Raw genomic sequence first — 12036 nt, 5'->3', positions numbered from 1 at the left:
CATTCCCATATATTGTGTCTATAAGATAAACAGTATACAACTTGTGATTTTTTTTTTTACTATGCTCACATTGTTATAGTTATCATTAGAATCAATTTTAACACTCAGCCCAGTAGCAGAGCCTCTCCATTTTCCTCCCAGCGTCCCTCTCCAGCCACAGACAAGCCCTAGTCTGCTTTCTCTCTGATTTGCAATCGCTGTGATTTGCCTATTCGAAAAAAATTCATGTAAATGGAATTATATAAATATTGCTTTTTTTTTTTTTGACATCAGTCTTTCCCTTAGCATGTTATTCGCATGTTTCATCCATGGTGTAGTATAAACGAATATTCCATTCCTTTTTGCGTGCTGAATAACATAGTGTGTGTGTGTGTGTGTGTGTGTGTGTGTGTGTGTGTGTAGTCTTGTATTGCTTAAAGACATTTGGTCAGTGGTGGTGCTGCATATATGCCATTGGTTCCAGTGGTCTGCACCATGCAGCCTGGATGTGGTGTAGGCAATACCATCTAGGCTTGTGTAATTACTCTGTGACATTCACTCAGAGATGAAATCACCGAACAACACATATCTCAGAACACGTCCCCGTCCTGAAGCCACGCGTGACTACACCACATTTGGTCTACTCATCCTTTGATGGACATTTGGGTTGTTTCTGCTTCTGGCTAATGGGAAGAATACTTCTGTGGACTTGCAGATCCAGGTGTTTTTGTGGGCATGTGTTCACACGTAGGAATAGGGGACTTGCTCGGTCTTATGGTTACTATATGTTTAACCTTCCATGAAGCTCCAGACTGCTCCCAAAGCGGTTGCGCTTGCCTGTCAGTACAGCATGAAAAGCCCGCGTTCTCTGCATCCTAACACATCCTTGCTGCTGTCTGTCTGCTGGTCACAGCCCTCTCATTCCGGGCAGTCTTTTCACTTTCTTCGTGGAGTACCTTGCAGCCCAGAACTTTTTCATTTTTGATGCAGTCACATTTATCCACTTGCCTTTTGTTGCTTGTACGTTGGGTGTCATTTCTAAGGAGGCTTGCCTAGCACCACGTCACAAAGGTTTACTTTTGTTTTCTTCTGTTTTACAGCTTTATCACTTACATGTCAGTGTGATCTATCTTGAGTTCCTTTTTGTGTTAAGGAAGGGGGAGGAGGCCAACTTCAGTCTTTTGCATATGGTTATCCAATTGTCCCAGCCCCATTTGTTGAAGAGACCATTATCTCCCCCATTGACTGGTCTCAGCACCTTTATCAAAAATCAATTGATTATAAATATAAGGGTTGATTTCTCAACACTCAGTCCTGTTGTACTGATCTCTACATCTGTCCACACTGCCGGCACCACACTGTCTTGGTTTGTCATTTCGTAGTTAGGTGTTGAGTAGTTAAGACACAGTTTCTCCAACTGTGTTCTTCTTTGTTCCAGAATGGTCTGTCTGTTCTGGGTTCTTTGTATTTCCATATGAACTTGGGGGTCAACTTGTTAATTTCGTAAAAAAAAAAAAAGCGAGGAAGCCAGCTGTGATTTTAGTAGGCATTGCACTGGCTCCTCCGAGCTTTAGGTTAACTTTTGAGACAGCAGTCAGTGTACCTGGAAGGACACAGGGGTAAGGAAGTGAGCCCACCCACTTCCTCAGGTCTGTGGGGGAGGAGGGAGAACCCCTCAGAGGCCGTGCTTCAGACTTTCCTTCCTCTCACAAGCCGACTAAAAGAAAAATTACTGGTTAGATAGTAAATGCAGATTGCTAGAAAATCCTCGTACAGTTTGTACCTTTTACAGCAAGATAGCTGGCTCCCTGCCTTCACACTAAGTCAATTTCACTCTAAGTTAATTTTCAATTAAAGGAAATTCTGTCATAGTCCATTTCTTTGAACTGTTTGAGGTCTGTTCACAGCAACCAGTCACCGGGGTGGTGGGTGGGGTAACTCTAGGCCTGCTGTGTTCTCTCACCTTGGCCCCATAGAGAGCAGCCTGGGAGTCATCCCCTCGCCGGTGTGCGTCTCTGACAGTGAACGCAGCTCCCTGTGGTCACTTTGTCCTTCTGTCCTCTGCAGGCGAGGCTGGAGATCTGTGCTCTGCGGGACACCGTGGCTGTTCACCTGACGCCTGACAGCAAGTGAGACACCACCCAGCCCTGTGCTAAGTGCTTCGCTGAAAACAGCTTGTCTGACTGGTGTGCAAAGGCCTTTGTGAAAGTGCCTGGCTGGCCGAGGGGATGCTCCCAGTTTTGTGACGTGGTCAGGTTTATCTTTGGTTGATCCACTTTTTAGCTGAAAATCATAAACCGATCATAAACCAAGAACTTCAAAGACAGCTTCTTTGTAGCATGATATAAAGGGAAAAAGGGCTTCCTATTGTTTCATGGTTTTCATTCACTCAGACAAGCCTTGGCCTCATCCGTGATGTGGCAGAGTATGATTACCTGCTGCTTTTTTTTTTTTTTTAAAGACAAGTATAAGAGTTGAGTCTGACGGATTCATAACAGCCTCTGAAGGATAGTTCGTATTGTGAATAACAGCATCAGAGGAAGCTTTGTGGTTTCTCTGCAAAATTTTGTAGTGGAAATTTGATGATAATGTTTAGTTGTTTTGAATGAAAGTCAGGATTTCCTATCACTGTTAGTAGGTGAACTAAAACAATCCTGACTACTTGCCTGTAGAGAATTGTTTACCCCCTTGGCAGAATTACTGAGGAAGTAAGTGAGAACACTTGAGAAACGTCCCTGAGAAACCCCGGGCTCTACACATCAAATATCTGAGACACTTTGCGTGTTACACATGGTCATGTCCTGCGACTGGTGACCTGATTTTTGCCATCATCCTCACAGCCATATTTACAAAGGAAAAGACTTTTTAAATTGTTTCCTGACTTATGGAGGTAGCACTATCCTGGCTGTGCAGAATTGTGTCCGCATGACTCCTGTTGTTTAACTGCACCCTTTTCCAGTCATTTTCCTGCTGTGTTAAGTGACAGATGACAGAAAGCCTGCCTGTATGTGAAGTTTATGCTTGCACTTCTGTGCACGTGCCTAGGCATTTATCCCGCTCCCTGAACCCCTCAGTCCAGGTTCAGCATCGATGAAAGGAATGTAATCATACTTTCAGCCAGAGTTTTCAGGGAACTAGATGAGAAAATGTGTCACGTCGCCTCTACACTGTTGGCGCACGACAAGTAATCTTGAATCAGCGGCATCTTTAGCATTATTGTTATAATGTGAAAATAAAGAATAATCGTATCCCATTTCTTCTGGTTAATTGAGAAGAGGCTTACCAAAAATAAAGTAACGGTGGAGATGATAGCAGAGACTACACATCAGGAAAGAGGGAAGTTGATTACCTGTTGGGAAGGAGCTAAATTTGCCCACTGCTAAAACCCACCCACACCCAGCACCTGGCCCGTTTCTGGAACAGTGGATTTTTCCCAGCCACAAAAGATTGAAAAAAGAAGCTAAGAAGTTCTTCAGTGAACAATCCAACTCGCTACCAAATAACCTTCCATAAAACACTTCATTTGAGTCCGTAACTTCTGGCACTTTCTACTTTACAGAGTCAAACATTCCAAGTTGGTGTTTTCTTTTTTCACTTCACTCCTTTTCCCTTTTTTAAGAAATGAAATGATGCTAAAATTTTTAAAATATATACATACTTCTTTCTATTTTCTCACAAGTTTTATTTGTACGAATAGCTGATACCCATAATGCCCTTAGTTAGTCTAAGATATTGCCTATAAATCAGGCCCTGGACCTGTCAGTTCTATAATATTCAGAAGATCATCCCCATTTCTACTTAGTTTCCTTTCTTTGCACCAGTCAGTTTATCTCCCATTCAGTTTTGTTTTGCACAGACATCTTTTTAAGCTCAGCTTGTCCTCGTTGAAGTCTGATCCTCCGTGGGTAGCGCCTCCTAAAACTCAGCTTCTCCTCAGCCTGGCAGGTTGTTTCATTTCCTAGTTGAGCTTGTCTGACCCCACTCCTACAAAGCCTCCATCTGGTAACTGCACCCTTACTTTTACTTTTACTTTTTCTATTGTTTTTCACTTTTACTTTTTCTCCTATTTCTTCATGCTCCACTGGCTTGTGTCAGTGTCTTTAGATGGAAGATAAACTTAAGAGTTCTCAATGATGCTCCTCCTTCCCCTTGGAAATAGGAAATGTTTCAACTCCACTGTTGCTGTTTATGTTCCAGGTCCAGTTTTAAACAGGCTCTGGAAGCCCTGCCCCAGCTGTCCAGCGGAGCAGATAAAAAGTAAGTCCAGGAACCTCTAGACCAGCAGAATGAAGCATTGTTACCTAAAAGTACTCCTTTTTCAAATAATGGCTAGGGTTTAAGGAAAAGCAGCAAACCTAGCCCTTACACACCATGTTGGTGGCACCTGGCTCATCTCTTAAGGGACAGGACAAGGTAAAACCTTTCCTTCGGTTCTTTTCTTATTTTAGGTGATTAGTACAGAAAACATCATCAGAAAGCTTCTTTTGACTCAATTAACTATAGTCTTATCTTAAATTTTTAAGAAGGTAACACTTAGAGAAATGTAGAAAGGAGGGCAGCATGGTAAACACAGGACTCAGTGATTTGTGTCCCTGTGCGTAGCTCAGCCATGTATATTTTGTGCTCCATATAACAAAGTGTGAAGAAAGTGTAACATGATACAGTTTTGTGTGTGTGTCACTAATCTAACACTATATTAGGGACCTCTGCCTGAGTTTAAACTTTGCTATTCATATAACAGGAAATTCTGACCTGAGCCAAAATCTAGGCCAGGCAAAATTCATAAATGCCCAGCCTGCCCTCAACAGAGGCAGAGGAAATGTTGATCTCTGCTCCTTCACCAGCCGTAACTCAAGGCCGCCCACCTGTGTGTCTGGCTGATTGGTCCAGAGATGGGTATATATGGTGCCTTTGCTCATGGAGAGACCCAGTACTGGGCTCTGTGCTCCAGCCCAGGTGAAGTCTGTGGAAACTCCAGGGCAGAAAGGGACACACTGGCTCAGCTACTGGGAGGAAATGTTAGTTGGATATTGACACTTGAACCAGAAGAATGGGTTGCCGACCAGTTCTTTCACTGGTATATTCCTACATGGGCAAGTGGGTACTTGTCCAAACATCACCCACACCTATAGCCCTGTCTTCCATTTTCCTACCTCCTCTATCTGAAGTGGTTCCAAATCCTGTTCTCTTGTTAAAAGGTGATCAAAGATTAAAACCATCACTATTATTTTTAACATGGAATGTGACTCAAAGTTGTGCTTTTGGGGAAAGTCAAGAACAAAAGTCACCCTGATATAGTCCCAGGTGGGACTGTATTTTAGGTCCACAACTAGAACAGTGTTCTAACCTTTAGCTTCTCTTGACACCAGTGCTAATAAGCCCAGTCTAATCAATTAATTTTAAGATACCTTCTGGCCCTAAAATGGTATGTAGATGTATCAGTCCAATTAAGGAAGCAAACTGAGTTTTCAAGTAGAATGATATGCCTAGTGGAGTTAGTACTAACCCTGATTCTTCTGGTGTTTAATCCATCACTTTAGTTCACTACTTTGCAGTAGCTAGAACAGTACAAACTCAGGGAAACTGTGTTGACCCAACTTGGGAGGGCCTCACCTGTGTACTTAAGAGCGCAGGACATGACCCCAAAGCAGACAGGGGAAGAGCAACAATGACAGACTTTATTTGCACAGGGAGAGAGAGAGCGTGCATTTACAGGCTGGCCCATGGCCAGATGCCATTTGTCCTACCCCAGATATCATCCACTGAGCAGAGCCCAGGGTCCAAGCCAAAACCACACTGGCAAGCTGGTGGCTTCTCCACAGACACCCCTCCTCACTAGAAGTTTAACCGATGAACCCTCAGTCATATAACTGCCAAAGCACCAATCATTTTAGTTGCCAAAAGCCTAGCTCCCGCTCTGTTTTCCATCAACTCCACACAGGACATCAAGGGGTGGAGTCTGGAAAGCTCCGCCTTCTACCATTGGGTTGACCATGAGCACTACCCACTGCCTCCGGAGGTCACTCCCCTCTGCTGCTCTTATACTCTTCAAAGTTTGTTAGAGACAGAGATGCAAAATAAGAGCAACAGAAAATACACCAATAGTCACCCATGGGTGGGGGTCAGGAGTGAGATGATTACATAAGGGCCACACAAGAAAATGTGAGGGTGATGGGACTATTCAGTATCCCCACTATGGGGGATGCATTTTTCAGTATTAATAGAACTGTATACCCAAAGCACATTTTAGTGTCTGTAAATTTTTTTCAAATAAAAGAAACAGTGCAGGCCCAAACATTTATCTGTTTTAGGGAGGAATATAATTATTCTAGGGGAAGGGAACAGGAGGAAACTGTGACATAGTAATACTAATATATATAAATATATTCCTTTTGATAAGTGTCTTTGATTGACTTATTTCTGATATTGAGTTTAAAATACTTTGATGAATATTTTTTTCAGAAAGCAGAAGCAGAGACTGGGAGTCACCCCCTTCTTCACCTCCCCCTTAGCATGTTTTCTTGTTGCTAGGCAACCTTCCCTCTGTCAGGAAGTAAAATCATCTCTCCTCCCTGCAGGTTACTGGAAGAACTGCTGAACAAGTTCAAGAGCAGCATGCACTTACAGCTCACCTGTTTCCAGGCTACTTCTTCAACCCTGATGAAAACATAAATACCAAACACGGGTAGTCCAGAAAGATGCCAAGTGATAAATTTGTTCACTTACTCAAGTGCCCTAAAGGTATTTGCTATATAAAGCATTAGGTTTGTAATTTCTTTCTTGGTCTTTTTTTTTTTTTTTAACCCTGACTGAGTAGCCAAGAAAGATGGTGTAAGCTTCATTTTGCATTGAAGTATTTGAAATGTCCAAGCGTGTTTGTCTTGCTGTTTTTATTACACTGAGTCCTAGAAAATATCTTTTCAGAAAAAGCACATACACTCACACACATACTTTTTTTTCCCTTGGTTAACTGTTGCCCAGTGTTTTGAGATGGCATGTGATGTAGACTAAGCATTTTCCAGCGTTGCATTTTCTAGAATTTTGGTAGCTCCTGGGACACATGGAGAGGTGGATAAAAAAAGACTTGGAAAGTTCTTTCAATGTCTGGGGAGCTTTAAATCTCCTATACCATGTGCTGAAAAATCTTATACAAGTAGCCCCACATCTGCCAATTCCAGAGGACTTGTGGAACTGTGTATCATCTGTATATTTGTCGCCTACCTGTCCCTGAATCAACGTTTTATTTTGCTACCTGATTTTTATTTTTCACAATGCTGATCTCTCAGTCAGTACATGCTCAGTATAGTATAGTTTTTTGGTCTCTGCATTTGCTGTGTCACTCCACATCAGTGAGTCGCCTGTCTCCAAGCCCCATTGGTGACATGTTTGGAGCAGGACATTTTGGAGTTGCCATCGGGATCAGCTACCATCCCCGGTGCCTCCTGAGGAGCAAACGACCCCTTACAAGGCCCATGGCCACGGCTGGCACTCCTCCCACCAAGGTCCTGCCTTCCCTTCTGGTGGTTTCTCTCCTTTCCACCACCTCCTGCCCTTTGAAGTCTCTTGCTCAGAGGCTGAAAGAACCCGGTTCTGGTGCTATGTGTGTTTCCTGAAGATTCGAAGGTACTCCTGTGCTCACCGGTGGTAGGAGCTTCCGAGCCACATGACATTTGTCCTACATTTGCTGCTGACTTCGTTTACCAGAAAGTTCAGGTCAGCATGACCTCTTTCCCAGTCACTTCCCCTGCCTCACTTCATCATGCCCTGGCTTCAGAAAACTGAGTAACTCTCCCCTTGTAGCCTGCTCATCAGGGTTTTCAGATTTTCCTACACGTGTCATAGAATCTCCCTTCTTTTAGTTATGCTAAAATTAATGTCTTTATTAATACAAGTAATTTCAGGGCAGAGGCAGTGTCCATTATTTGAAATAAGTCAACACCACTGAGTTTGTTCGCCTGGTGTACGAGGAGGAAAATCATCATAACTGGAAGTAAAAGTTCAATCTTCTACTAATGTGCTTGCTAAGAAATATTAAGAAATATTCAAAAGATCATCTCTCCTGAGCACGTCGACCACTGTGTCTATGGACTAAATGACAAAATCTCAATCCCAAATACTTGTATTCTTTTTAATATCTACTACAGAGCGTTCAGCCAGTTCAGAATCTGCCTGCCATACAATGTATTAGTTGGGGGACAATTTTCCCCTCTGCAGCTGTATTTCAGCCTTTTCATTAGTTGTCAAACTTTGTGAATGTCTCATTTAAACATTTAAAATAAATGCCAAAATTCAGGTTTTTCTTATGTGTGTCCAATCATCGTCAGAAAGCATGGACCCCAAGTCCTGCTAATTCTGTGCTCTCTGGGGCTTGTCCCACCCTGGGCAGTTAGCCCCCCACCACCAAGCATCGAGGTGGCACCATGTCTGCTTCCCAGGTGAGGAAAGGGCAGCTTAGAGAGTTGACCATGCTGGTGAGGGCAGGCTCTGGTCACACTCACAGACACTGGCTCCATAGCTCTTTATCTCACCACTGCCCACCCTTCCTGCCAGTCAGGCATGCCTCCTGCTGCCCCTGCACCAGTGACTGCTGGAGAAGCACATACACTCCTGGGGATATGAAAATGGAAGCAAAACAGGAACAGGTAAATGCTCTTCTGGCTCAGAGAATGGAGGGTAGCCTCACAAAAACCCCGTACCCAAATGAGGTGGTTCCAAGACTACTATTCCAACCAGTCACAGGGGACTTCTTGGAGGAAGGGGGATTTCAAGAGCTGTTTGAGTTTACAGAAGAAGAATGTCAGTGGCTCAGAGATGTAGTTAGAAGAACTGTAGCTGAGAGATGAACTGGTACCTGGAGCAAATTTACAAAGAGGTAACCAGAAAAAAGGAATGAAGGTCCTTCTACATGCAGGTAGCACCTGGGTCCAGCACAGGCCATGTGGTCAGCCCGACTTTGTGGCAGTTAGCAAAGTCAGCCTCCCCTTCAATGCTAAGAAAGCATAAAAAATAATTTGTTTTTACTAAGACTTTCTGTATCAATGTACCATGAAAGTGGCATGTTCTAGAAATGATTCTGGCATTGCAAAACAAGCAGCGTTGTGTAGGACAGAGGCCTGACTCACTCGATTGCCTGATCCTTGCATGCAGCTTTCTTAAAGGGGCAAGTAGAAAAGGTGACTTTTTAAACTCTGGATTTGGTACAAGATGTGATGTGTGTTATGTCTTCTGAAAAGTTATCTGAAGTTTCAACCAAGTTTTAAATCAAGACTAAGTTTCTCTAGGAAGTACATTTTATTTAATACATGCATAGAATCACTATACTTAGCTAGAGACTAACACTTAAATACTTCTTTGCCATTAAACATTGACCTTGTAATACTCTCATAAAGGGTTTCATGTGGATTTAGAAACTGATCTGCAAACCTGCAAAGTCTATTGACTATTTGGTATCTTTCAACAGCCATTATACATGATGTTAACTTTGCTTTAGATGCAGGTTGACTATTTTTTTTTACAACAGGCCATCATGCTTTTGGGGTACTAAAGTCTCCTCATTTTCTGTTTACTCATGGAACAGCCATGGGTAAATGGTACAGCCTTTTTGTGTCTGCCCAAGTTACAAATGCATAACAATAAATACTTTATGAACTTATTTTACAAACACTATCTGGGTATTTAGGTTGCCTGTCTGTCATTTGGTTTCAAAAGGCAGGAGGATATCAAGATACCTTTCTCCTGGCCAGTCCCTTAAAGCCTTAGACAAGGTTAGCACTGCCTTCCTCAAGGTCATAACCTTGACCCCTGTCCCACTGCTTGCTGCTGTGCTGCTGTCTTGCCATTGTGATTTTCATTGTTTTCTACCATATTTTATTCTTGACTATTCCTGTTCCACCTACTTACAAATCCCTTACTAGGCACAAATCCCTGAGAACCACCACCGCCTGACCTCTGGTTGCCAAAGAAGGTCCCAGAGGGAGAGACGAGCCAGGAGAGAATGGCGTCACAGCATCACAAAAGCCAAGGGATGGGCAAGAGGCCCTGTCAGAACAGGGAGATAGTCAGCAAGGTCTAATGTTGCAGATTCATCCAAAGGCTGAGTGCTGATAAGTGGGTGCAAGCCTTGGTATTTAGGAAATCACCAATGACCAGAACTCGAGTAAGAAGGAAGGCACCCAAGAAACTTAAGACTTTGGACGGATCCTCTTAACTCACCATGAAGGATGTAAGGAGAGCTGCCTTTGCCTTGAATACCAGAAAGGATTCTGCACAGAATTGCAGTACCCAAGGGCTAGTCTTTAAGACTCCTTCCTCACCTTCTCTTTTTATTTTTTTTTTTTTTTTTTTAAAGATTTATTTATTTATTTATACAAGCACTGGGTACAGTCAGAAGCGCGGGAGGGTGAGAGAATTCACCACAGCCAGAGCGGGGAGCAGAGCAGGCAGAAGGACCGAGGTACACTGCTGAGGGGAGCAGCGGGCGGCAGGAGAGGTCTGCGCGCCATGTGGGACCCTCCTCTGGTGGCCGGGGAGCAGCCGGGAATCGAACTGGCGCTGCAGAGGCTGCGGGCAGCTTCGCAACCCAGCGCTCAACCGCTGCGCCACCGGGAGGCCCTCACCTTCTCTTTTTAAATTCTTCCTCTGGGTGGCATCTGCTTATTTGTCTCTGGTCTGTTGGAATAGCTTAAAAATGTACCCATCCTCTTCGCCAAAGCCCTCTCCAAATGCTTATTAAATATCTCTAGCTAAATGATGGGAGCTTCTGGAATCAGATCTCCCCACCAAATGGGCCCTCAAAGCCCTCAAGAAATATTTGTGGAATGTTCTTGATGAAGTTATAGTAGCAAATGCATCAGATGACCTTGCTATAATTTTAAATTAGATATATAATTTAAAGAATCAAGTGGAGCCTCAAAGCTGGATGTGACCATGAATAACCCCTCCTCACCTCCCTCACCATTTTGCCACCTCCCTAAAGTCATTGATCCAATGGATCCAATTTTTTGGGTGTTGACCTCCATGGTTCTGTCTTAACACTTCCTTAGTTAAAGACATTTCTTAACACCATTTCTTAATTCTTCAGCTTAAATCTCCACCATCTTCTTGCAGCAAGACATTGAGAAGCTAGCTCTCTCATTGCCTCTGTCATACACACACAACCTACTTATCCTTTCCTCCTAATGGGTCCATTTTGGCCATATCAGTTTCCAGTGCACAATGGCCCTCCCTGCTCATGTAATGCCTTTCAGTGCAAAGCCAGTAATACACTAAGATCCTTTTCCTATTGCATTTTTTCTATCTTCTAGATGCTTTTTTGTGTACTACGAGGGTTATGTCATCTATGTCCTTTCTTCACACATCCCTACACCTCCTCCCTGCAAGGTATACAAATGTCCTTGCACTGTATTCAAGTACAAATGCATTTCATCCAGTTTGTGTTCTTGAACACCCTCACTCCTCCGTCATCCTGGCATCCCCTGTCACAGTCATCATTCTGGAATCTTCCTCTGCCTCTCTGGTGTTGGATCAGCTGCTTTCATAGCCCAGGTCATCCTCTTTCCTGGCTTGCTCTCCCTGATTAATTAAAGTTAGCCCTTGGTTCTTTTGAGATCTTGAATTAATGGAAAAAGACTTTATGATGACTTGTCTGGATATAGAATTCTAGGTTGGAAACCACTAATCCTGAGAATTTTCAAGGCTGTACGCTAGTTGTCCTTCTCTCTCTCTCTCCCCCTCCCTCCCTCCCTCTCACTCCCTCCCCCTCCTCTTTCATTCATTCATTGTAGAAGCCCCTCTTTTTTCCAATTTTCTAAAAATTCATCATGTTCTGGTTGTGATGCTCTTTTATTCCTAGTAATGAGTCTAATGTTTGTAGGTAATGGGATTTTTGTAAATTATTTAGGACTCTTTTAATTTCTTCATCCCCTGTTTTTCTTCTTTATCTTTAGTATTTAGATTGCTTATCCTAGTCCTTTTAAAAAACATAAAATAAAATATTCTTGCTCTTGATTTCTTTCTTTGTCTTTATTATACTTGCTGAGAAGATCTTCATTTTTATCA

General features: G+C 43.1%; 1 protein-coding gene across 3 annotated transcripts in view; it reads left to right on the top strand.

Annotated features, from left to right (window-relative positions):
• EXOC2 (exocyst complex component 2) overlaps nucleotides 1-8299 on the top strand; it is a 206482-nt gene extending 198183 nt beyond the window's left edge. For 2 of the 3 annotated variants that reach the window (XM_037519163.2, XM_037519162.2), the window contains 3 exons: nucleotides 2047-2108; nucleotides 4177-4236; nucleotides 6558-8299. In XM_037519163.2, coding sequence (XP_037375060.1) covers nucleotides 2047-2108; nucleotides 4177-4236; nucleotides 6558-6651 — 216 coding nt within the window. In that variant the 3' untranslated portion in view covers nucleotides 6652-8299. Of the gene's footprint in view, nucleotides 1-2046; nucleotides 2109-4176; nucleotides 4237-6557 lie in introns of those variants that run through there. The other variant, XM_054698416.1, reaches the window with a different exon arrangement.
• Nucleotides 8300-12036: the final 3737 nt, after the last annotated feature.

The sequence above is a fragment of the Talpa occidentalis genome, unplaced genomic scaffold, assembly GCF_014898055.3.
Source record: "Talpa occidentalis isolate TD23 unplaced genomic scaffold, MPIMG_talOcc4v2.1 talOcc4.2, whole genome shotgun sequence".
Classification (NCBI taxonomy): Eukaryota; Metazoa; Chordata; class Mammalia; order Eulipotyphla; family Talpidae; genus Talpa; species Talpa occidentalis.
Note: the sequence above shows the minus strand (reverse complement) of the source record. Positions and strands in the feature narration are given on the sequence as shown.